Source organism: Globicephala melas, chromosome 7 (genome assembly GCF_963455315.2).
Source record: "Globicephala melas chromosome 7, mGloMel1.2, whole genome shotgun sequence".
Lineage (NCBI taxonomy): Eukaryota > Metazoa > Chordata > Mammalia > Artiodactyla > Delphinidae > Globicephala > Globicephala melas.
In genome coordinates this window covers 63528571-63556211 of record NC_083320.1, presented here as the reverse complement: position 1 = coordinate 63556211, position 27641 = coordinate 63528571, and the positions used below count along the sequence as shown (strand labels likewise).

At 42.0% G+C, this 27641-nt stretch overlaps 1 protein-coding gene across 3 annotated transcripts in view; it reads right to left on the bottom strand.

Moving 5' to 3' along the window:
• STK39 (serine/threonine kinase 39) overlaps positions 1–27641 on the bottom strand; it is a 478001-nt gene that overhangs the window by 219200 nt on the left and 231160 nt on the right. For all 3 annotated transcript variants that reach the window (XM_030852534.3, XM_060302304.2, XM_030852531.2), the window contains 4 exons: positions 24548–24660; positions 9452–9560; positions 5976–6117; positions 4742–4797 (listed from right to left, as the gene is read on the bottom strand). In XM_030852534.3, coding sequence (XP_030708394.1) covers positions 4742–4797; positions 5976–6117; positions 9452–9560; positions 24548–24660 — 420 coding nt within the window. The remainder of the gene's footprint in view (positions 1–4741; positions 4798–5975; positions 6118–9451; positions 9561–24547; positions 24661–27641) is intronic.

Genomic DNA, 27641 nt, shown 5'->3' with positions numbered 1-27641 from the left:
CCCACAGACCTGAGAGGGAGAGAAAAAGTCGGGAAATCTTACCTCGGGGGATCCCAACTGAGAAAAAAGAAAAGGACAATGTGCTCCTGAAGGCCCAGAGAAGGAGCTCGGGTCGGTAATCTGACAAGAATAATGGGATGAGGGCTTCCCTGGGGGCGCAGTGGTTGAGAGTCCACCTGCCAATGCAGGGGACACGGGTTCGTGCCCCGGTCCGGGAAGATCCCACATGCCGCGGAGCGGCTGGGCCCGTGCTCCGCAACAGGAGAGGCCACAACGGTGAGAGGCCGGTGTACCACAAAAAAAAAAAAAAAAAAAAAAAGAATAATGGAACGGAGTGACTGGCAGAGTAGCAGGTGGTAGAATAAGCCAGGGGCTGACCTGCCTCTGCATTTCAAAGGCAGTTCACTGCTGTTTTGACCCTTTTAGTGAGAAATGATCATTTCATCACAAAACAGAGAAAATTAGCTGTACTTTTTTATCAGCTTAGAGCAAGATTAATGACAAGTTAGCTTCCAAGTTCCATAATTAATAAAGCATCCCCTTTTTATAACGCATAAAGCCCCTCAGAGCTGAACCTCCTGCAAGACAAATTTGAGGTACATATGACCTCCAGGCAGTGCGAGAGGGGGTCGGTGCGATCCTGTCAGTTGGAGTAACAGTAGTAGCGGTAGTTAACAGGTAGAAACAGTAGCGGTAATAGGATTAGCAGTAGCAGCTGCTGCTATTTTCTGTGTATCTATAATGTGCCAGCCACTGTTATAAGACTGCTAGATACAAAGAGCCTCATTTGATTTCACAAAAAAAGATGAAGTGGGTTATACCTGTATCTCCCTTTAAGGAAACTGAGTCTTTAGGACGTTGAGCCACCTGACCAAGGTCCCAGAGCTTGAGTGGTAACCAGGGAATTTCAACCAAGCCAGTTGATCTCAGAGATTATCTTCTTAACAGCTAGACTACCTGATGCTGGATGGTTTGAAGCTTTCAGTTGTTTACTTTAAGTCTTTTCTTCATAATGTCCCTAGCCTGTGGGATAAAGGCCACTCTCTAGAGGAAGGACAAGATACGCATACATAAGGCACTAACTTAGATGACTCAAGAACAAAAGTCAGCATCAATAATGATAAGAGCCTCCAAAGCAGGGAGGGGAAAGAGAGGTGAATCAAAAATTGGCCAAAGACTGATGAGGACCAAAGCCAGGTGATGGGTACCAGAGGATTCTTCCTACTCTTCTCTCCTTTGGGCTACGTTTGATAACTTCAACAATAAAAGGTTTAAAAACGGCTCTGACTTATTGCGAGTTCATTAAGTTTGTTGAGTCATTTCTTTTCATTTGCTTTACTAGGTCATACTTCCACATGGTTCAAAATTCAAAATGTTACAAAAGGTCTCTACTCAGCAGTCCACCCCTGCTCCCACTGCCATTACCCTTCTAACGTTTCTTCACATAAACACATATATTCTTATTTCTCCCCACTTCTTTCACAAAAGGTGGCATATTATATACATTGTATTTCACCTTGTTGTGTTCACTTAACCACGTAGCCTGGTGATTTTTTTTCATGTCAGTGTACAGAGAACTTTTCATTCTCCATTGGTAGGTCTTCCATAGTGAAGATACACCATATACCATGTTTAACTGGGACACCTCCGTCGCTATCATGATAAATAAGCTTAGACTGTCTTTTCCTGTCTATTGCCACTTTGGGGCTCACACTAAGCATTTCTCACATTCATTTACTTCATGCAACAACAGTAAGCAAGGGTGGATCCAGGCTTCATGGGACATAAAACTTATACAATTTGGAAGATCCTCTGTAAAACAGAGAATATAAAATTATGAGAAAAAAATAGGTATAAATGTGTGTATTTCTTTAAAATTAAAAATTCAGGGACTTCTCTGGTGGTCCAGTGGGTAAGACTCTGCACTTCCACTGCAGGGGGGCACGGGTTTGATCACTGGTCAGGGAACTGAGATCCCGCATGTCATGCAGCACGGCCAAAAAATTCTTTTTTAATTTTAAAAAGGGACTTCCCTGGTGGTCCAGTGGGTAAGACTCCGCATTCCCAATGCAGGGGGCCCGGGTTCCATCCCTGGTTGGGACACCAGATCCCGCACTCATGCCACAACTAAGAAGTCCACATGCCACAGCTAAAGATCCCACATGCTGCAACTAAGACCCGGCGTAGCCTAAATAAATAAATATATATATATATATATATATATATATTTTTTTTTTTAATTTAAAAAATTCATTACCAATTCACTGGAGTGTTTTTTTTTAATAAATTTATTTATTTATTTTTGGCTGCTTTGGTTCTTCGTTGCTGTGCGCGGCTTTCTCTAGTTGCGGTGAGCAGGGGCTACTCTTTGGTGCAGTATGCGGGCTTCTCATTGCAGTGGCTTCTACTGTTGCGGAGCACGGGCTCTAGGCACGTGGGCTTCAGCAGTTGTGGCAAGGGGGCTCAGTAGTTGTGGCTCGCGGGCTCTAGAGCATAGGCTCAGTAGTTGTGGCACACGGGCTTAGTTGCTCTGCGGCATGCAGGATCTTCCCAGGCCGGGGTTCGAACCCGTGTCCCCTGCATTGGCAGGCGGATTCTTAACCACTGCGCCACCAAGGAAGCCTTTCACTGGAGTTTTAAAGATTAAGGTCCTTTCTTCTAGGATCTTTTTAGACAATTTAATAAAAATGCCTGTATAGAAATACCTCCCAACTGCAAACTGGCATCTCCTCTCTACCTAGAACACTCGGTAACTCCCAAAAGCACATTGCACTACAGGGGTCTGAATCCTATGATTCAATAGCTGCACAGGAAATCCACGTCTTCCTGAATGATAGGCATTATCATCACCATCTCACAGATGGGGAAACTGAGGCTTAGAGATGCAATAACTTGCCCCATGTTGCACAGTGGGTAGTAAATTGGGCCTGTTTAATTCCAAAGCCTTTGTGCTTAACTGACACAACAAGTGCCTCCCCAGCGGTCTTGAACTTGACTTAATTTATCTTTTCAAAGGGGAGGACTATTACAAGATAACACTTCCATTATTAGTTCCCTAGGGAAGAAACATTTGATCTGAAACAAATTCTCAGTTTCCCTTTGGTATTTTCAAGACACCTTGTCTCTTCTTTAAAAAATAACTCAATAAGGGTCCCCGTAAGTGTACCTAACTAAATACAGAGCCTAAGGTCAGCATCACGCTCGCCATACAGGCCAGGGCATCATCACCTGACTGGTCCTCTGGTACCGAGAGAGGGGCAGACAATGAAACAAAGAGATGACTCGAGGCTTATCCTTTGTGTTGAGGGTGGGTTTGTTTTCTGCTGAACTCTCACATTTCTAATAATAACCCCAGATCCTCAGATTTGTCTAGAAACAAGAGTGGGAGGAAGAAATGCCATCAACTTTGTTCTAATAACTAGACGTGTAAAGACCCTAAACCTATGCTAGAAGGTAGGACTCTTCCACTCCAACTCAAATAGAAGCAGGTTAGCCTGATTCAACATCTTCAGCATTTCGTCAACAATGCAAGCTAGATGGATGATCTTCACACCAAGGATGTTGGGAGGACGTGCTGCTGGTGATATTTAATGCCTGGAAGCCAGAAGGCTGAACACCCTGCGATGACAGGGACAGTCCAGTACGGAGAAGGGCTGTTCGGCCAAAAATGCCCAAAGCAATGATGGCTGAGAGGATGCTGAGACAGACCTTCCCAGACCGGGCGTAACACAAGAGTTGGTATGAACATGGCTACCTTGGGAACCAGGCCTTTCAGGCTATTCTAGGAGCATTAACAAAATGAGAGGTTCTGCACATAGAAGGCTCCTGCCTGATGCTCTCACTCATTTGACCTTTACTGCCTTGCCATGCCTATCAACTGTCAAGAATCACCATGAAGGGTCAAATTTAAGAGCAAAATAAGCCCTAGATTTTAAGAGTTCACAATTCTTTCAGCTACCTCTTGAGAAATAAAAGGTTTAAAATTAATGTGTACAATGGTTTTAAACTTTCAAACTCAACCAAAAACTCTCAAAAGTGCTTCTTACAGTTATATAAATATCACCATTACTCAATCTGGAAGGTAGAAAATATAAAAAAATTAAAGGTAAAATTGTTTTTTATTAAAAGGCCACATTCTAAAATAGCAGGAAAACATGTTATACCTCAGACCGAAACATTCTATGATAGGGCAGCCCAGATACAGTGGTACATACAATGGAATACTACTCAGCCGTTAAAAAGAATGAAATTTTGCCATTTGCAACAACATGGATGGGCTTGGAGGGTAGTATGCTAAGTGAAATAAGTCAGACAGAGACAGACAAATACTGTGTGATATCACTTATATGTGGAATCTAAAAAATACAACAAACTAGTGAATATAACTAAAAAGAAGCAGACTCACAGATATAGAGACCAAACTCGTGGTCACCAAGGGGAAGAGGGAAAGGGGGAGGGACTGTATAAGGGGTACAAACTACTATGTATAAAATAAGCTACAAGGATACACTGTACAACATAGGGAATATATCCAATATTTTATAATAACTATAACCTTTAAAAATTGTGAATCACTACACTGTACACCTGTAACTTACATAATGTTGTACATCGACTATACTTCAATTTAAAAACACAGATTACATGCAATTTGTTCATTTCTTAGGAACAAGTCTACATTCTTCGAAGCCCTAACACTTCTGTAAACAGGTAAAGAATGTTTTATCTTTGCCAGCTTTACCTGCTATTTGTACTGAGCCATCCTCACCCAGAAGAATATTACCAGCTTTTAAATCCCTATTAGAAAAAAAAAAAGAGAGAGAGAATTTAATTATGGAGTACAGACATTATATTCACTCAGGGAGACTTTAATACATATCATACAATGGAGATGTTTGACAAAATTATTATTTTATAAATATTAAAATTATATCACAGATTTTAAAAGTTACAAAGGTACATTGTGATTTTATAGTTTGCTCCTGGGGGATGATTAGGATTTTAGTAATGAACAGTTTATGTGATATCATTATCCAGATTTAATTAAAACAATAATGAGTAGATTATTTCATGTTACAGAGTTACAGATTGCCATATACACACAATACTATCATTTTATCAAGAATTAAAGCCCAGTCTATGTAAAGCTGTTCTACTTCCACTTAAATGTGTCTGTGATGCAATTTCCAATCAATCCCCTCAGTCTCTGAAACAATGGACTTGATCAGTCTCTCCTCTGGGGAGAGACTGATGGTAAATACTAATTACAATACTCTGTAACGTATTTCTTCACTATGTAGAAGTTGTGCGAAAAATGACAATTTATAAGTTTGCCTTCTAAAGTAATATTTTTCTAATTATTGAAAAACATAATAGATACCATTAAACATACAGTTCACTTATAGCTCAGGGCAAGGGAATTGCAATATTCATATTAGTGGTAAGTGGTTATTTACTTGCAGCAATTCCTAAGAGCCCAAGGAGCACTAACCCATTTGAAGCATCAGGCACTCATATGCGATGCTGTTTAGCTATTTAAAGAATTAGCATTGTATGCCACAAAAGAGATGAAATTAGTGCCTCCCCTCCTTCTCTTCCACCACCATGTCAAAAATAATTAACATATTAAATGTTTGGAACACTCTCGCCTGCATTAGAATGTTAGAGATGCTATCCAGTTCAAATGAGTATACTTCAAATGAGTATAAAATGTAAACTGATTTTTTTTGAGTCCCCACAGTACTTTCTGTAGTCTACTCTTATTTCAGTGAAAGCAGATAAACCAATACACCAATATAATTCATCAAAACTTGTTCTCTTGTTTCGTTCTTAAGTACTTTGTTCCCATCTATTTAAACTACCTAAGTTAGAGATATGTCAATACCTACCTGTGAGGTGTGTTTCCTTAGTATTCTTTACTAACTAGGACTGAAGATATGAACAGCTGAATTTAAACATCTCTGCAGGGGTCATACCTGTGAATCTGACCATTTCTGTGTAGATAGTCTAAGCCTTCCAAAACCTCTTTAAGAATTGTTGCTATTATTGCCTCTTCCAGAACTCCGTTCTTGTGTTCTCCTCGGTTAATGATGTATTTTATGATATCCAACATTGAACCTAAGTGGACAGAAAGAAGAATTAGACAACTGTATAAGCACCTTCATTACCTTTCCAGAATAGTCCTCCCTATTTAAAAAACTAAACGAGGGACTTCCCTGGTGGTCCAGTGGTAAAGAATCCGCCTTACAATGCGGGGTACGCAGGTTCAATCCCTGGTCAGGGAACTGAGATCCCACATGTCGCAGGGCAACGAAGCCCGAGAGCCACAACTACTGAACTCGCGCGCCTCAACGAGAGAGCCTGCGTGCCGCAAACTAAAGAGCCCACGCACCCTGGAGCCTGCGCACCACAACTAGAAGAGAAAGCCCACACGCCACAACTAGAGAGAAGCCACAACGAAGACCCCGCATGCCTCAACGAAGATCCCGTGTGCCGCAGCTAAGACCCGATGCAGCCACAAATAAATAAATAAATAAATAAATAATACATTTTTAAAAAAATCCTCAGAAAAATAAAAGGCTAAACGAGAACAACAAAATATAGTTTTCATTTGTTCATTTAACACAAATATTCCCAAGGCATACAAACAATTGCATGGTAGCCCGTGACCAGAAAAGCATTAAATCCAAGTTTGCAAGCACACATCCAGCTGAACTTAATGAGAGGGATTCTGGGTCAGGAAGCAGAAGACTGTCCACGGCCACTTCACAGTTAGTCCCTTTTCCGTAGACATGCAACTGGTTACAGATTAAAAGAGGGTTCGGGATGTCTAAACTGAAAAAGAAAGGAATAAGAGGCCTGGAGAAAAGACAGCAGGGAACTGCTGAGAGAAAGAAGCACAGTTTTTCCTTAACCTCAGGTAGGAGGAGAGAAAAAATGTCTGTTGCCTTTAGACCCCTGCTTATAACCAGAAGATTCCTTTCTGTGACTCCAGGCAATCTTCATTTACATTTACTTGAGGTGTGATGTACAGAGTTTAATAATAATGAAATAAATACATAGTATTTTGTTACTATAAACAGATTAGTATCCTTGGCACTGTGAATTCATGCTTCAACACATGTTAATTAATATTCCAAACTTCCCGGTCACCTTAAGAGCCATAATTACCTGGGGGTTCAACACTTCTGAAGAGTTACCAAATAGCCTATCTCAGGACCCGAACATGGCTCCAGGCTCTCCCTGATTTAACTAAGAGGACTGAGTTTCCCCATCAGATATTACTACACCAGGCTAGCCACCTGCCACTCAGTAAGAGATCTGATGTAATAAAATAATATAGAAGAAAACAAATGCATACCTTTCCCCTCAGGGAGAAACAAACATCTCTTTATTCACTGACTCTTGGATTTGGGGGTCATTTAGAAAACGATACTTCCAAAAACATTTTAATTTTTTCTTTTAAGGATATACCATACCAGGCATGCATGCATTTCTGGCCTGCTGAAAGCAAAATGAGCGAAAGGCTACATCTGCCCACATTCCCCTTACCTGGGGAAACCTGTTCCTCTTACCTAGGGCCAGGGGAGACTAAATTGGATTCTTTCAAAAAGACAATGAAACTTTCTATCCAGTCCTTAGAAAAGGGCACAGGGGATATTCTCAAGCTTATAAAAGGTTAATTGGGATAAAAATAAAGAGAGGAATTAAAATCCACAGGGCCCCAGGTCACCAGAATTTCTTGTTTCCTCAGTTAGTGGACCCCCTACAAGGAGAGGCCAGGTTAAGATCATCTTATCAATACAGCACCACCCTCAGCAGAACCAAGAAGCAGTCCTGACACTCAACATTGCGGTAGGCTCCAACGGGCTTCCTTTTTCCTTCCATTTTTCTTTTCCCTTTTAATTAAAAGCCAGAGTCAGCACTCAAGGAAACAATAACTAATAGGATTGACAAGACTGGAAACAGAACCAAACTAAGCTCTCCCAGGCTCCCTACCGAGACCTACACGAGCAGACCCAAGGCAATTACAATGCCTTCGTCATCTCATTGCAGGGCCTCTGCTGGATCCAAGACAGTTTCTCTAAAAAAAAAAAAATTTTTTAATTGTGATGCTGCCTTGATTTAGCCTTAGCTGAACTGGGTCTGCAGACAAAAATGGGCTCCACCAAATAAACCCTGCACTGTCAGTTCTGGCTTCGTCCAGGTACCACCAAATGTTCTCCTCTACTCCTAACCATACTTCACGTCTCAGTAAGATGGATATACAGGGAGGGACGCCCTGCAAAGAGAACACGTGAGAGGTATGGGGATGCTGGGTATTAGGAAGGAATCCCTCGGGCTTTCTCAGCTCCAGTTTTCAGGTCTGTAAAATGAAGGTGATGACACTTGCAGCGCAGGGTAGCTTTTACGTGTCCAGATCCCAGCACTAACAGGCACGACGTGTGTGGCCTTGGGCAAGCAGCCTAACTCTCTTGAGCTCTGGTGTCCTTTCTGAAACACAGGGATCATGGCACCTGCCATGCAATGGTGTTGTCCAGATTACAATGAAATAAAGTCAGTAAATCACCTGGCACAGGATCCAGCCACGGAGGAAGTGTTCAAGAAAATTAACCGTTATCATTATCCTCCCCTATCAAAGCGTGACGTTCAAAGATTAAAAGAGATAAAATACAGGAATGGGAAAGTGTCTTATAAATTTAATTGTCCGTGGCTTTTTTAACTTCAGTGATCTGAGGCTAGACAGGCAAAGTTCCTTCACCTTCCCACATGCTTTCTTCATGAAATCCACAATCTAAAACTACACTGTCCAATACCATAGGCCACTGGCCACCTGAGGTTATTTAAATGTAAGCTAATTAAAATTGAATAGAAATTCAGTCCCTGGGTAAAACTAGCCACATGTCAAATGTTTAAGAGCCACTAGTAGAAACTGGATAGCACAGCCGCAGAACATTTCCATCACCACGGACCTTTAGTAAACCACACTGAAATAACTCATTACAGTGTGTTAGAGACTTGAATAACGTTAAGAATGAAGGCTTTAAAGAGGAAGGATTGGTTTACTTTTCTAAAGAGAGTAAGGGGTGGCTACAGAGAGGATGGGGCCTTTCAGGACTTGGGCACATGGAGAAGGACAGACAGACATCTGGGGCTAAGTAACAACACAGAGACATCAGAGGGCAGAAGGCATCTGGGGAGTCTCACCCACACCTGGAAGGCCGGGGTAAAAGAGGACACAGATATTCTACAAGTTAAGCTGAATTATGAAAGGCTTTGAATATCAGTGTGAAGAAATCCGGACTTTACTCTCTAGGCAAAGAATAAACCAAGAAAACTTATAAATACGGGAGTAAGGGGATCAAATCTAAAGTCTTATTCAATATGCTGACTCGCACAAAAGGAAAAAAAGAAACCAAGCAAACAAACAAAAATGACAAAATCCACTTACCTCCACTTAGTAATTTCATGACCAGCCAAAGTTCGTCTTTTACCACAAAAGAGGTGTAATAGGTCACTACGTTGGGATGGCTGCACTGACTCATGGCTTGAATCTCTTTCTATAAAAAAAGCAAAACATGACATGTACCATGGGGCGAAAATCGGGAAGCAAGACACAAGTGAACCATAGTTGAATATCTGGATAACTTTCCTACTTAAAGCACACCTGGGCAAGGGGCTGCCTAAACCATTATTTCACAGAAACCACAGGAGAACTAACTCTCTCACCCTCGTTATCAACTTGCTAGAATTAGGAAGGCCTCTACAGGAGACCCCAGAGCCCTGAGGACCAGCCACAGGACAGAGGAACTTCAGATCAGCACACAGCTCTATAGCCCCCCCCCCCAGCAGCCATATGTGATAAGTGCCTCCTACCTGAACCCAAAGCCTTGACAGAGAGATAAAAGCCTGGCGAGCTATTAGGAGACCTGGGTCCTGGTGCCAACCTGAACCCTGGTGTTCCTCACTCATCCATAAAGGGGCAACAAAACTGCTTGTTTCTGAGCACTGCTGTGATGGTACATGAAAAACTACCTATAAAAATGCTAGAGTACCATTTCCCAAACTATCTTCCATGGCAGATATTCCATCAAGGAAAAAAGCAAGGTGGGGGTGGGAGAGGCAGCTGGTAAAACGAAATAAGCTTGGGCAACATCAGATACTACATCTCAGTTTACAGGCGTCACGTCACAGGGTATGTTAGTACTGTCAAAGGCTCTGAGAAGTCCTGCAGTAGACAAACTGTCATAGTTGAATCCACAGGAACAATGCAGGAAAATAATGCTCTGTGGGTCACAGTTTAGAAAAAAGTTTTATCAAAAGACAAAACAACAAAGCTTTGAAACCACACACATGGGCAACTTCAACAAGTCACAGTTTTCTGCAATACTCAAGCTCATGTTGGTTTTGGTTTGCTGTTTTATGTTACCGCCACATGACTCCTATAAAATGTCAGTGGAGGGCTTCCCTGGTGGTGCAGTGGTTGAGAGTCCGCCTGCCAATGCAGGGGACACGGGTTCGTGCCCCGGTCCGGGAATATCCCACATGCCGCAGAGCGGCTGGGCCCGTGAGCCATGGCCGCTGAGCCTGCGCGTCCGGAGCCTGTGCTCCGCAACGGGAGAGGCCACAACAGTGAGAGGCCCACGTACCGCAAAAAAAAAAAAAAGTTGAATGCTAACCCTCAATCAAAGGTACCAGACCAGTGTAACTCACTTTCGAGGTGCTGACCAAAAGCCACAAGAATGACTAACCTACGTCATCACAGAAACCTCACTTACATTATTATGTATTTATGATGAAATAAAAGTGTATCTGTGCATCTTGTAAATATTTTCAATAATGAGTGTCTACTTTGCGTTAACTGAAAGTTGCCAACTAGAATATTCCAATTTGAGCTGCTATCTTTATATATCCAGTACTACTTTAATCCTCAAATTACTAAGGTGACCCTACATGTCAATTAACTTGGCCTAAATACCATGACATATAACACATATATACATCTTAATACATGCATTTATTTAGGTGCTTTTTATCATGGATAAACTTGTAAGAAAATCACTAATTTTTCTATTTTCCTTGCATTATATGACAACACTTCCCCTTCATCATTTTCCTCATCCCCTTCATCATTTTCCTCATCCCCTTCACTGATCACAGGTTTTCTAAATCTAACACTTTTCAATTCAGCACCTCCTGTCCTTTGAAGAAGATCTGAAACCTAAGGTCCAGTTTCCATCTGTTTCTGGTGTTAGGTTTTGATACCGTAAGACGCTTCTGAAGGAGAAATGGAACGCTGACCAGCATTCCTATTTCAAGTGGCTAGCATCTGCTCGGTGTGGGGATGGCCCACTTTGAAGGCCTGCAGCTCTATGTAGGGTCCAGTTTAAACAGATGCCCCCGTTATTCACAGAAATGAGAATAATGTGTCTTCCAAGTGTGTGTGCTCTGCATTCTCACCATTTTATATCCGATGTAAATGAATGCCTTTCTAGCTCTCTAACACCAAACTTCTAAATCATTAAAGCATACAATCAACAACCGGTGCTCGTATGAAAGGAAATTCTTTTGCATGGAAGCAAAGCCGGGTCAGAGTCTGGAAAAACACGTTTTTTTTAGACCTTTGCATTTAGATGGCCAGTATCACTTCCTACCCAGAGGATCAGATTCTCTGAGATGATGGCAGTGAGCTACTCTGTGTGTGTGTGTGTGTGTGTGTGTGTGTGTGTGTGTGTGTGTGTGAGAGAGAGAGAGAGAGAGAGAGAGAGAGAGAGAGAGAAACTCTTTTAATTAACCTATGAAGAAACTGTTTTAGATAGCCTATGGATGTAACTTATCAAATTCTATTCCTTCAAATTTCAGGGCCTTAGAGGTACCAGCTGGATATTTAAAAGTCCTGAAGATTAAAAAAAAAAAAAAAGAAGAGACACAGATACTACCACTACTAATATACCCCTATGAGCAGTGTAAGGGCAGATCAAAGACGAGGTGGGTCCTGAGAAGAGAGGTGGGACTTGCATCAGTCTGACCACTCATAATCTCACTGCCCTCTTCGCCGCTTGGCCAGGGGTCCGTATCCCCCACTCCTACACCACCTATTCTATTACACAGCCTTTCCATGCAGTAGAGCCTCTAATGTGTAAAGACACGATGAAACTTGCCTTAGGGAAAAACACCGGTCACTCTGCCTTGGGATATGACCTGTGCTACCACTGAACCCCCATATTAAGTAATATTTCCACAAACGGGGTAGAAATACACTTTTAAAAAGGAAGAAATAGGTGTTATACCGGCCTATCCAACCCTTAAATTAATTTATATATAAACCTTTTGCTTAGTTGCCTTTTACAGAGATATAAAATTTTTATACAGTTTCCCCTTGAACAACGTAGGGGACGCCGACCCTTCGGTTCATCAAAAATCCTCCCTAGGTATCCAAGGTTTCATTCCTCCGTGTCCTCAGATTCAACCAACCATAGTCATGTAGTACTATAGTATTCACTATTGAAGAAAACAAGTATAAGGGGACCTCCACAGTTCAAACCTGCATTGTTCAGGGGTCAAATGTATTTATAATTTTGCTGTGGTCTGCATGTTTGTGTCCCTACAAAATTCCTAAGCTGATGGTATTAGGAAGTGGGGCCTTTGGGAGGTGATTAGGTCACGAGGGTGGAGCCTTCATAAATGAGATTAGTGCCCTTATAAAAGAGACCTCAGAGAGCCAGCTCACCCCTTCCACCACATGAGGAAGCAGAGAGAAGTCTGCAGCCTGGAAGAGGACCCTCACCCAGCCAAGACAATTTTATATATATATATATATATTTCCCCCCCGTACATGGGCCCCTCACCGCTGCGGCCTCTCCCGTTGTGGAGCACAGGCTCCGGACGCGCAGGCCCAGCAGCCATGGCCCACGGGCCCAGCCGCTCTGCAGCACGTGGGATCCTCCCGGACCAGGGCATGAACGCGCGTCCCCTGCATCGGCAGGCAGACTCTCAACCACTGCGCCACCAGGGAAGACCCCTATATATTTTTTATAACTTGAAAAATATAACTATTACTTGAGTCAAATATTCTTTCTACAGAACTACTCTCCCCATTTTCTTTCAACAGTGATGATGGTTGCTGTATGAATCCTTTCTTGGTAACAGCCTATCAACTAAATTATCCAAGCTTTTCCCAGTGCCTTAACTTTACCCACATGGGTAGGCAAAGCCATTTACCCCCAAACATACTCATCCCTTCCGTCCCTAAAAGTAACCAAAGTATCACCCAAAGATGAATAAATGGATGAAAAAAGAATCCTTTTTATCCAATTCTTCCTACAGAATACCTGGGTTCCAACACTCTATTCCCTCAATTAGGACACAATCTATGGAAGATGTGTGACTTAGAGCAGCGCTGCTCAAACCTGAATGTGCACCCAGATCACCTGCAGACCTTGTGAAAATGCATATTCTGATCCAGTAGGTCTGGGGTGGGGCCTGAGATTATGCATCTCTAAGAGGCTTCTAACTGATGCTGATGCTTCAGGTCCAGAAACCAGACTCTGAGTGACAAAGTGGCAGAAGGCAGGCAGACAGGCCCTCGGGTGGCGGGGATGTGAAAGGAAGGAGCACAGACGACTGGCTGCAACCCAGGCCCCAGGGTTGGAAGGAAGGGTAGGAGAACAGGCCCGGTGGCGAGGCCTAGCTGAGTGAGACCTCGTGAAAGGGGTAGGAGGCAAAGCTGGAAATGTGGGAGATCGTGGGATTAAAGTGGTTTGAATTTCACAACTACAGGAAAGGGTAAAAAATTCAAAGCGAGAGAAAAACATGAGGTCAAAGTTGGAAGAACTCACAGAACTCTGAAACCCAGGCAACACATCTGCCAAAACTATAGTCAAGGAATGTAACACAGTGGCTCCCTTGGAAGTCTAGTGAAATCTGACTCAGACATGTCATCAAGTGCCAAACCAAGCCACAGCACGGTATTTAAGCTTCCCAGTGGCTTGAAGAGCTGGATCTGCTCTTGCAGCTTCACCTGAAACGCAGTACAAGTGAAATTTCACAAGAGTGGGAAAAGCGACCTAAAATGGGGCAGCGAGTAAAAACCCGTTCCACCTGCTAACACCAAAGTGGCAGCCACAGCAGCATCTCTACTGGGAGAGATGTGGGCTGAAGGCAGATCAAAGAGGGACACCCACACACTGCTGCTGGCCCAGCCCGGATGAATTTGCCGAAACAGGACATGACACATCCCTCTTATATGGGACAAACTAGGTTTGGCTGCACAAAAAAACATAAAGCGTCCTACCCTGAAAATGTGATGAGCTGGGAGGAAAAAAACTACCCCCAAAAACTGGTAAGTTTTTTTGTTTTGGTTTGGTTTTTTTGCAGTAGGCAGGCCTCTCACCGCCGCAACCCCTCCTGTTGCGGAGCACAGGCTCCGGACGCGCAGGCCCAACGGCCATGGCCCACGGGCCCAGCCGCTCCGCGGCACGTGGGATCCTCCCGGACCGGGGCATGAACCCACGTCCCCTGCGTCAGCAGGCGGACTCTCAACCACTGTGCCACCAGGGAAGCCGGGAAAGTTTTAAATTTAAAAAAAAAACAAAAAAAAAACTGTGTTTAAATATTTATGAGCAATTTTCTAATATTGCTATATGGCCTTTGTCTAACCATCCCCCCCCAAATTTTTTTCTCCTATTACTATTACTGAGAATAAGCAGGAACCATGATTAACAGGGATGTGAGCCAGCAGGAGCCACTTCGGAAGGGCTGCACTCTAAGACACAGCTGGCTTGGAAGCTTGGCTTTGCCACTGACCACAGCCTGATTACCTGCGCAGGTCATCCAGCATCTTTGAGCCTCAGAATCCTTTTCTGTAATACAAGCTTAATAATGCCATCTACACAGGACTGTTGTGAAATAAGCAAAATGAGATCTATACAACTCCCTGCAGAAGGCCTAGCACATGACAAGAAGGCTGAAAGTCAGTCCCTCGATGTCTCAGTTCCTTCTTTGTGTGTGAGCATGCCCACGCTGATCACTAATCCCACGTGTCCCACGTTCCCGACTGAAGTCTCAGAGGCACAGAGACAGCCCTTAGCGGCAGCCCTCACCCTTCCCCACAGAAACGTCACATAATGAACATGCTCTGTGCCCTGCTGGCTCAAGGAGTGTCCTGTAACACGTGTCCAGGTCATCGGGCCATGAGTTTTTCGCTTCATTCGTAACTCTACAACATCCTCAACTGTGTTTTCCCTTAGTATCTCATCCTGTGTTTAATGTATACCACCTTATCATACTTCATGTATCTAGTATGCTGCCTCAAACGCTTTTGAAATTAAGAAGTCTAAACAGATACTTATGCAAAGCTTTCAGAACAAAGAGAAACAAAAAAGAGCTTGGAGACATAAGAATTAGGAAAAAGTTAAAGTCTAGTTTCTGTTGTCCTGAAGACGATGCGACTCACAAAGTGCTAAAAGGAAAGAGATTTCAATGGATCCTGAATTCAAAAGAGTAAACTATACTTAACCAAATTAGCATATTTTAATACCTTAGCTAAATTTTAAATGAATTCTTCTTTATCTGATACTAGTGGCAAAATATCCTACTCAGCCTTGGTTGAGAAGTCACACCCACCCAAGTTCCAACATCATGTACAGTTAAATCTGAGGAGGTGCTACTTCTAACTTTATTCTAAAGTACTTGTTCTCAACCTTGGCTGCCTCGGGAGCTTTAAAAAATACCAATGCCTGGATCTCAGCCCCAGAGACACTGATGTAAAATTGGTTTACGACACAGCCTGGGAATGAAATTTTTCAAAAGCTCCCAGGTGACTCTACTGTGTAGCGAAGGCCGAGAAGCGCTGCTTTCCAGCTAAGCACTGAGATGCATTCATTCTTTCAAGGAAATGCTGAGAGAAACATCTACCTCCCAAGCACATTTCCACACTGCAACTTAATCTAAAAAGGAAAAATAAATATATGACCCACAAATACTATCAAATAAAACATATATTTCCAAATGCAAGAGATAACCAAATACATCTTTAAAATGTATGCAACACCCTCCACGCATCTAAAGAATTCTTTAAATGATATGAGGGTAACCGCGTTAATTGAAAACACTTTTCAGAAAGGCGTCGTCAGGCTTGCACTTCCATAACATCAGCATCATTATGAAGGGTAAGCTCATCAACATTCATAAGTAACCCAATACTGTAAGTAGCTGAATTTTTTTTAAGAAAAAGAAAAAAAAACCCCATAAACTTCAATGGTTTCAAATGTCAGCCAAGAATTGGAAGGAAAAGATGACAAAGCTCTCCTAAGAGCACTGTATTTTTTGGACTGTCATTTTCAATCATGAAAAATGTCATTGTGAGGGTTTTTTAATTAGAAAAAATTAAATGCCACATATGCAGCAAACTTCTGCCTCTTTTAGAATAAGAGTACCAATAGGAAAAAACCTACTCAAGGAAGAGTTAAGTCACATATTCTGACCTGTACTATTTATGAGTAAATCAACCAATGTCCCTCACCAGTTAGTTTTATAATTATTTTCATATGATTTGGTATCTGTCTATCCAAGTACAGTCCAGTTGAAGACAGGATTAGAAATGGGGGAAGTCTAGATGTTTTGAAGACAGGGAAACACTTGTAAGAAATTAGGAAAAGGGAAACGAATTTTGTGATAGCCTTAATCAGTGTTTGTGGAGAAGTATTTAAAACTAGAGAGAGCAGTTGTAAAAGGTAAAGTATCAGGGGAGCTGGAGGTAGGTCTGGAAAATCCCTTGAAATCAGCAGAGAAATCACAAAGGGTAAACATCTACTTCCGACAGAACAGAATGCCCATCCCAGGGCCTATCTGCTTGGTTATGAATGATGGTCATTCTGCAAAAACTGTTCCCCAAAACACTAAAGAATTTTGCTTGGAAATGAAAAAGTCGCCGCCATAGTTATTTTTCACCAAGAGAAAATAACTCTTTCCAAGGAGAGGAAAGAAAGCAAAGAGTAAAGGAGTGATGTGCAAAGTTCAATGGGGAAGAACCGTTTTCTTTCAGAGTTGGCTGAAAAAGTTCTTCAGCAAACAGTAACAAGGATGCCTTATGGGTTCTGCAAGCTCTTAAGCTGGCCATCAGGAATCTGAATCAGATTCAGCTGTCAACAACTGCTATCTGATCATTTAACTGTCCATGACTGGGTATACTGGGGGAAAAATAGTCGAAGACTTCGTTAAAAACAGAAACACGAAGCATCTTTCTTGTCAGCCAATTAATGCTGCTAGAAACCTCCAGGCCAGTTTTCAGCACTGCTGCTATTTTTGCCTTCATCACCAAAGGATAAGAGTGCGAGGTGAAACGTGTGTTTCTTTTTTGCGGCCTCCCGTGTCCCACGCCTGGGTATGATCTGCAGTCTGGGGTTCTGCCAGGGAACAGAGGCAGAAACCCCGCTGAACACTCTTCAGCCTTCTCCCTGTTTCCGAGTCCTTCTTTTTCAGAGTCAGCTTAATTAATTGTGGAAATATAATCAAACCAAAATAAGAAAGACAATAACATAGGAAAGAACAGAACCATCTGTCTCAACCCAAGCAATAACATTTTCCAGAAGTTTATGAGGATGGCAAAAGTGAAGTATTAAAAAAAAAAAAAAAGATGTAACTGAAGTTGTATTCATTCAATCTGGGAATGTTTTCCCCGTTTTCTCCTACTCTGAAAATGAGTATGTACTGGGTCTCTCTGTTACCAAGCACATGTAAGTCCAGAAACCTGAGGGGCCTTGAAATGTTAATTTCTGTTTACATTTTGGAAAAAAAAAAAAAAAAAAGATGTTAAACATTTTAGCAAGCCATTTCTAACAAATGTATAAGAATACTTAAAAGTAAATTCAATTAGGATATTTAATTATTATCTGGATCTGCTATGATATAACTTTTAAATTTAACGTTCCAAAAAGAAAATTATTTTTCTCCAGCCAAATTATACATATTCCTAAGCTAATGTAACTTTAGAGCTGTAAAAATAAGTTACTTTTGCATATGTGATATTCTCTAATTTCTTAAAAATGGTACGTCCTGGGCTTCCCTGGTGGCGCAGTGGTTGAGAGTCCGCCTGCCGATGCAGGGCACACGGGTTCATGCCCCGGTTCGGGAAGATCCCACATGCCGCGGAGCGGCTGGGCCCGTGAGCCATGGCCGCTGAGCCTGCGCGTTCGGAGCCTGTGCTCCGCAATGGGAGAGGCCACAGCAGTGAGAGGCCCGCATACCGCAAAAAACAAAACAAAACAAAACAAAACAAAACAAAACAAAACAAAATGGTACGTCTTCAAATTATCCAAAAGTTTCTCATTTCTAATTCTGCCCTCAATTGGACTATACTTGGGTAAGCACAAACATCAAATCATATGAAAATAATTACAAAGCCAAGTGGCAAGGGACAAATGACACTATAAAATGTAATACTTGAGACTGAAATGCTCAAAATAGTACTACACTCAGTGAAGTAGGCTTATATTTTAACGCTATACCCTTGGAACAAAAGATTCTACAAGAAACAGTCAAATGCAATTTATTACCACATATCACAAGGGATGTGCTGGGATATGAATAATTAATTTACTAATTAGAAAGTTCTTCAGTTCAAAATGAATGTAAAGTACTTTCACTGACACAACAGAGAAAACACATACATTATAGCTTCCAGCTTTTTAAGCTGATGTCCTCAAACTGGTATAAATTTTTTTCTATAATAAACAAGATTTGCAAAAGTATTAACACAATTACAGAGATTGGGTTAAAATGCACCAGAAGAAATTTTCTTCTTCATTTTTTAAAATCTCAATTAAAAGGGAAAAAACGCCTTCTGACTAGAGGAACTGCTTAGAGGTCCCCAAATACTATAATTTAATTTTAAAAGGAAGAGAGAAGCCTGTGTCAGATAATAGGAGATAACTATTCTCTCAAATGACCATTGGGCAAAGTCAATATCTAGAGCTTTATTCTCTAAAATAACCTACAAATCATAGCTAATTCATTCCTCTAAAGAAATGGAAGGAAAGTATGGAAGGAGTGAGGGGGAAAAGGTAAAGGGTCAGGGGTAGAGAAAGGGGAGTACAGAGGGAACTGCAGATCAAGAGAAAAGCAAAATAATTAATAAAATAGGGACTTCCCTAGGGGCGCAGTGGTTAAGAATCCACCTGCCAATGCAGGTGACACAGGTTCGGGCCCTGGGCTGGGAAGATCCCACATGTTGCGGAGCAACTAAGCCCATGTGCCACAACTACTGATCCTGCACTCCAGAGCCTGTGAGCTACAACTACTGAGCCCACGTGCCACAGCTACTGAAGCCCACGTGCCTAGAGTCTGTGCTCCACAACAAGAAAAGCCACTGCAATCAGAAGCCCGCGCCGGGCGGCGGGAGGAGAAAGAAAGAAATTTATTAAAAAATAAATATATACATAAAATAGCACTATAGCAGAAAGCAAAATGAGCAGGGCTTCGTTCTGAGCAATGTAAGCACGATTTACTTACAAATACTGTCAGTGAGAGCAAAATATCTTTATAAGATGATACAGGAAGAGAAGGGCAAATGCTAGAGTTGTTCTATTTCAAGACTGAGAAATTTTTTCATTATGTACATAGGAGAAACAGATGGCCCTCTGTGTACCCAAATCTACGAATTTATGGTGAATTTTTACCGTTACACCACAACACTGGAGTGACTTGACACTATCCTGAATTATAAAGTATCCTGAATTATAAAGCATAATTTGCTAGTAATTAGTGTTTCTATTTAAATGATTTTAAAAGGGGATTTCATTAAAAGAATTAATTTTTAAATACACAGAATCATAGAACTTTTGGTGGTGAAAATAAATTTTTGCCTTCGAGTATACTTCCTTATTGAACAAATGAGGAGACTGTGCACCAGAAGTGAAAGTGATTCATCCCAAGTCCAGGACCCAAGTGGAGAATGCAGGCCCTCTGACCCAGGAAGCAATCTTCCCTCTACCACAAATTGCAGCATTCATCACTGGTGCATAGGTGTTTTTTAAGAAATAAGCACTTTGTCCAAGTCCAGGGCCATGGTTTTTCCTACACCTAAAGCGCTCCTGCACCTAAGAATTAGACTGTAAGATTTGATAGCACTGATGTATATTAAAGAATGAGAAAATGGTACTGAGTTTTCTGTGACTCAGTACCAAGGACAGACTAAAAATATGAGAATTCTAGTCTAGAGGAAAAAAATTGAGAAGGATATGATTAAAATCTAAAAATCATAAAGTCAAGTAAGATGATGACCCAAAATGGTCAACAATCCCTGGGTAGAACTGAAGGAGAGTGTGCCCTGCAGGCTGAAAAAAGTGGGATTTAGGATAAATAAAAGGAAGGACTGTGTCACGTTTATGGAATTCACTGTCACCTGGTTTAACAGAGACTGAAAAAGATAGACTTCAGAAAAGTCATCTGACCATGGAATAAATTCTCCACCCACGTAATAAATTTTAACGGAAGCCAAGTGTGCCCTCGAGTAGCATCCCTAACCTTTGAGGTTGACCACAAACCAGAGAACCAAGGCCTTTCAAGAAACCTCGAGGCCATCTTCAACAAGAATATACTAGTCTGCATGACGGTGGGTCAGACCCACTTAGCAAGCCTTAGGTTCCTACTGGAAAGCAAGGACTTCCTCAATGGAGTGCACATTAGAGAATCTATCAATCTGCTAACCCATTTCTAGACAAATAAAGAGGAACTCTGCAGAAAGATATTCCTAGCTCAAACATCTCACCAACCCAGTACCAAAATGAAGAGACTCACTGGCCAGTCCCTGGGCTCCACAACAAAAAAGACCCCTCTTTGTGTTCCCACCATCTAGCTCAGTGCCTACCATCTAGCAGGGTTTTAATAACTATGGAGTGAACAAATTCTGCTCTAAAACTCTATCTCCCAGAGGGTGTTAAGCTAATTATAATTAGTCATTTTTAACACTGTGGGATTAACAAAATATGGGGTTAACAACAAACATGGGATTAACAACTCTCAGAAATTATCAAAGTTTCTAGGTTGGGATGGTTAAGAATATAGAACAGACCAGTAAAACCCCTTGGCTCCTGGAAAATGAACCACCAAGATCATCAAACCTAGCAAGATTAGGATGTATAAGCCAAAGTCAAAAACGCACAAGAAAATTCAAGACAATGCATAGAAAAACAATTAGTTTAGACTGAGTAGGTTAAATGCTACTCATGTGATGCCAAGGAAAACATTTACTCTAGGGTGTTCTAATCTAATTGTTAAAATGAAATGAATTTTTAGTGAGCGTATACCTTTGTCCTCTCATGTATATACCCCAAACTCATCCTTTTTACGGGCCTAAGCACAATGGAGAAACTCAAGTATTTACCAAATAAATTAGTATCTCTGAGGATATTACAGTACTTATTTCAACAGCATAAATTTTATTTAAATTACCAATTGTTTAGCACCAGTGATCTCACTGAACATTTCTTTTCCTCCCTTCATTCTCAGAGAAGATGACACCGTGATTATTACTTTGCTTCAGAAATCATGATACTTCAATTAAAAAATAAATTTAAAAAAAGGAAAAGAAATCATGACCACTCGAATCTTCTTCAGTCAAACCTCGAACAAACTCTATGACCATGGAAAACTCGGACAGCCTCCATCACATAAAGAAGCAGAGTCCAGGGCCAGTTTTCCAAAACTGTTCTCTGCCATCATACCCAACCTCCATGGGTAAATCCCACCTATGGAAGTCAGGGCAGCGGGGTAGGGACAGGGCAGACAGTAGGGGTGGGAGGTGAGAGTTTCAACAGGGGAGGCAGCTGTTCCTGTAGCCAGCAAATAGCTGATAACTGTGACTTCTATAACATAACACTCCCACAAGATAAGGATTCCAGCGGCCATTGTTTCTTATAAGGACAATGGTTTCCAGTCAACACAGGGCACGGTTTGTGAAATGACACAAGGCACTGACCTGTATATAATACACACACACACAGAATTAAAGGATTATTAGGATACCGGATGTCCAAACACTGCCAAAATGTGAACCCACAGAGATAATAAAAGCGCGAGCAGCAGCAGGATTAGAAATCGAAAAGGATTACAGCAACTTTGCGCCACACAATCACAGGCCGATAGCTGGGCTACAGAAGCCTGACAACTTTAGGCAGCCTATACTGTAAATTCCATTTCTTTTTGTTTGCAAAGGACCTGGGAGTTTTGTGTCCTAAACAACCAGAGCCATTCTCCCCATCCCTAGAAATAGCAAGACATCGAAAGGTCAAAGGTTCAAAATTAAGGAAAGATCCGAGCAACAAATCAATACATCTTTTAAAATGAAAAACAGATAATTATGCACATACACTATACTCCATTAACACAACATGGGCATTGCTGGGACGGGGGTGCAGGGGGGAAGAACGAAAGAAATAAATTAACTGCTAATAAGCAAACTTGTAAATCTTAAGACCTCAGATTAATGGAGCCAAGCACAAAGCCATAAAAGCACCAGTCCTCACAGTGACAGCTCTGGCTAAATTACGAGTAACTCCAAATGACACAGCTATGGTACCTGGTGCCGGGGTAATAGAGAAAATGGCCCGGAATGACAGTCTCTCCCTCATGCCTCCACTAGGACCCTTACACAGCTATCATCGCTGGCAGCCGACTGCTGGTAAGAAGTCAGCAAGGGGAAAACACGGAAGCTTTGGGCAACTGACAGCTTGGTAGGAACCACAGACCAAAGCATCAGCCCAGCAGGCTGCTTTCAGAGCTGTCAGATACAAGTACACACAAGCCTTACACATATTCTGTATAAATATTCTGCTGGTGGTAAAAAGATGGCTGTGAGACCTCCAACAGAACACCACGATCAAATACAACTGTCATGGGCAAAGCTGTCATGGCCAAGAGTGCTATTTCCAAATAGGGCATAAGTATAAATGTATACTCCAAGGTTTTTTAAAAATTAATGTGTACTTTGTATAGCCACAGAACTTGAGGACTCCTAACGGGATCTTAGAGATCTTGGGATTCAGCTCTTTTTAAAGCGTGCAGAGCCGTTAGGTAACTTGACGAAAATTGAAAAACAAGTTAGTGGCGAAAGCAGGACACAGCTCTCTCCACAGTTTGTTTAAAGCTTTTTCCACTCCGGAAAGTGATCTTGAAAACTGGTCCGATGACAAAGGCACAATTTTATTGGTCACTGTGATAACAAGCAACAGAAGTATGCAGTAATAATTTCAGTAAGAGCAAAGCACAGCTGAAATTTCGAAGAGAGTAAAAGCCTTAAATGTATGGGGGAAAAAAAAAGTTTGGTTTTTTTTTTTTTGGAAATTAACGTTAAGTTGTGGAAGCCCTTCCTTTAATCTGAGTTTTAGAAGGCAATCCGCTGCTTCAATCCCAGTGAAAACTATGCCTTGTGTAGTCTAATTTGAAATGTAAGACCAAACAGATCTGGAAAAGTACAGCTTTATCCTAGTACTTAATTTATACTATAGTTGTATACTGTAATTATGCCTGAAGTAAAAGCTATATTCTGAGTAAAGACAAAAAAGCTCTTGTTAATGACATTCCATTCCCCCAATGTAGGCTTTAACAAAAGGCTTCTTCATTGGGAGCCAACTGTCATTACACTTTGTAGCGTGTATGGCGCTATTGGACTAATATTTGTCCTGGGATTAGTGCTGGGATAACCAATCAGTTAACTCCTCCACTGCAGTATTCTATTATCCTCAAATAAATGACCAAAAGGAAAAAAAGAAAATTGGTAGGCGGATCGACAACTATATTTATGAGATTAAACTCTCAAACCCTTCACAGTTTGCTGGGCAACTAATAACCATTTGCCAAGCTCTTCATTTAATAATGAGTCAGCTAAGCCTAAAGCAAATGTTCCTTCAACCAACCAGTGGTACTACAGTCATATCCACACCGACAAGCTCCTGTTATTTATGTAATGTACTTTATTTAGAAGAAGTACAAGTTGCCCTGTACAAAAAATAAACTCCTGTCATTAGCCAATAAGAATGCAAGCTACCCAGCAGTATTTTGAACAACTGAAATTTACAGGAGATTTTGTAATTTATGAAAGCCAAAATGACCAGCAAATTGTTTAGGGAGTAAGTCCTAGTTGCATCAGGATTCAAGACTGAGGACCAGAAGCTCACCATCTAACTCTGCACTCAGTATCACATTACCTTAGGTCATCTGAGTCTCTGCACTCAGTATCACATGACCTTAGGTCATCTGAGTCTGTTCCCTCATTTCATAAAAAAGAGTGTTAACACTGAGGCCCTCCCCACCTGGGGATTATGAGGACTGAGCAAAATTCTGTTTGTCAAAGCAAAGTAAGCTATATATTACACAACACAATCGTAAGGGGAAAAAAGCCCTGTGGGCTGCTTTCCAAGAAATAAGTGTGTCCGAACAGGAGAAAACACCAGGTTGCCTCTGCTCTCTGCTCTCCTGCTTCTCCGGCCCATCTCTATGTATCCATGAGTTAAGAAAAGCAACGAGCAGTATCCCCTTCACTTTTACTTACTAATAGTTCATCCATGCTGGTCTGGCATTTTTCCAAGTTGATCCGCTTTATTGCTACACGTTCTTGCCTGGGTTTACATAGAGCAGCCTGCACCACAGCTGTAGCGCCACTGCCTGAAACGAAATAAAAACAGCATCAGCTATCAAGTGGCACGCTGTCTGGTTACTATCTGTGACCCCCTTCACAAATTAATATCTATTTTTTTAAGTTTCTACTCCAAGTATTCAAAACATTATCATTTGACATCTTTTTAAAGAGTTTCTTAAGTCCGAAAATAATTCTATGAAGGAGAAAAAGGAAAAACTGCATGTTTCTAGAGAATACAAAGACAGTACCTGCACTTCAGAGGCTTAACGATCCAGGACGGTGACCCACATCAAAAGAGCCCATTGCGTATGGGAACATATGTATATGTATAGCTGATTCACTTTGTTATAAAGCAGAAACTAACACACCATTGTAAAGCAATTATACCCCAATAAAGGTGTAAAAAAAAAAAAAAAGAGTCCATTGCAATACAGGGTGTTCACTGCTGCCCAGAACAAAGGCTGAGAAAGTGATGGGTCTCATGTCACAACAATAAGAGAGGGCTTCCCTGGTGGAGCAGTGGTTAAGAATCCGCCTGCCAATTTCGAGCCCTGCCAGGGTTCGAGCCCTGGTCCGGGAAGATCCCACATGCCACGGAGCAACTAAGCCCGTGCGCCACAACCACTGAGCCTGTGCTCTGGAACCCTCAAGCCACAACTACTGAAGCCTGTGCACCTAGAGCCCGTGCTCCGCAACAGAAACCACTGCAATGAGAAGCCCGCTCACCGCAACTAGAGCAAGCCTGAGCACAGCAACGAAGACCCAATGCTGCCAAAAATAATTAATTAATTAATTATTTTAAAAAAGAATAAGAGACATAAGCATCTAAGCACACCCCTGCGTGGACGCCATTACCATCGTCTCATGCTGATGCCTTCCCATGTCAGTGCCTTTACAGTATCTCAAGCTCCTCTCCCCCTTCAGCCCAAACCAAACCACTCCAGCCTGAGCTACTTCAGGGCTTCCATGAGATGCTGTGACAACTTATTATCTACTCTGAGCACTCTGTGAGCTTATGTCTTCCAATTTTGCTCTACAATTAGAAGAACAGGAATCAACCTGAGTATTCTCATGCTGAAAGCAGGACTCTTCAAGGATACCAAGCAAAATGATGCAAATGTGTAATTACAAAAGCTCTCAGCATTCATATGCGTTTCCCATTTCTAAGGTTTCATGATCATTAGCTAATGCACTCAAATTCCTAAGAGGCAGAGTCGTGTCAGCATCCATATTTTATAAGAGCAAACTGCAGACGTGTAATGATTTGTGGCAGAGAACAAAGAGCTCCTAAACGGATTTGTATTCCGTAGGGGCAAAAAGACCTCCAGGTTAAGGCATCTCAATTCTGCAAAGAATACCAAAAATCTCATTCTCATCACATAAATCCTCTCCCTGCAAGACTGCCAAGGAGAGAAACAGCCTGTACTCGGGACTGTGCAAAAGGGGGCAGATGTGACCGTCCACTTTTCTCCTTCAAGTTTTTCTTTGGGTACTCTTTCCCAAATGAGTCACCGAATCTCGTCCAAAGGGCAGGAGGGAGGATCTTTTGTCAATAAGGAGGGGAGACCAGTTTTAGATTTCCTGACACACGTGAGAGAAAGGCACGACACTTCTTGTGCAAATCAAGGCTTTCCCACCCCAAAGAAGCGCCCGAATGGGTGTGTTTAAGCACTGAAGTTCTGCCCTGTGGTCTCATCATGAGCTCTGGCCCCCTGATCTATGACCCGAGCAGGTCACCCTAATGCTCCAAAGACAGGTCTCCAAGTTCACGGCTTCTGTTCCAGGAAGTCCCACCTGTGTTCACTGGGGAAGAAACTCCACAGATACTGACCACCCACTATATAGTCGGCATTTTCCTCGCATAATTCTTGTTACAAGCCTGTGCAGTTTTTGTTATTAGCCTCATTTTATATGTGAGAACACTGGGACTCGGAAAACTTGCCCACACAGTTAACAAGTACCTGAGCCGGGATCTGAGTCAGGTCTGCAGGACTCTAACGTCCATGGTTTTTTCCTACCTCCCACAAGTCAGAAGCGCACCTCTCCCTTTCCTTCCCTCTTTTGCCCTTCCTAGGAAAACATTTTCTGCCCTATATGGTTGAAGAAAAGAGAAACAACCTAGAGAACCTCACTCTCTCTAGAGCTCAGTGCAAGGAGCAAACGCCACTGTCACAGGTTGTTTAAAAGGGGCTGCCTGTCCCTAATCTCACTGCTTCTCCATCAGCTGTTACTCCAAGTCCCACTGGATCAACCTCACCAGCCCTGCAGATCGCAGCATGTTGGGCTCAATCCAGAATGCTCCAGATACCAGGGCCAAACACTACAAAGAGCCCTGCTGATAGCAGAGTGTATTTTCCAGTCAAGGTCTCCAGAACAAGAGACCATCACTGAAGGGAGCCACAGAGAAAGTGATAAGTAGCAAGTTAGCGCTGGGCCTGGTACCCAGCAGAGAAATCAACAAAAGTCTTTAACAAGCTGCTGATGGGAAGCTCAGCCCTACCTGTTGTAAATCGCCCCCCAATCCCACCCCTCCATCCTCCATCCACATCCCAGAACATTCTCACATTGGGAAAACTGCAAAACAGGAAAGAAGAAAACAAATTCCCAGAAACGGTAAAATAAGTGTACATGACATGGGACTACCACGCCCAGTCAGTTAAGCCCTTGACTATAAAAGCCTTCTGGTTTCCACAGACAAACGCAAGAATATGGACACAAAGAAGAATTCTAAAAAGGGGAAGGGATGTTGAGTTGGCTTTTGCACAGCAAAGGAAACCACTGACAAAATGAAGACAGGGACTTCCCTGGTGGCTCAGTGGTTAAGAATTCGCCTCCCAATGCAGGGGACGCAGCTTTGATCCCTGGTCAGAGAACTACATCGCACATGCATGCCACAACTAAGAATTCACATGCTGCAACTAAGACCTGGCACAACCAAAAATCAATCAATCAATTAATTAAAAAATTAAAAATGGCAGAAGGGGAGAGACAGCACATGCAAAAGAGG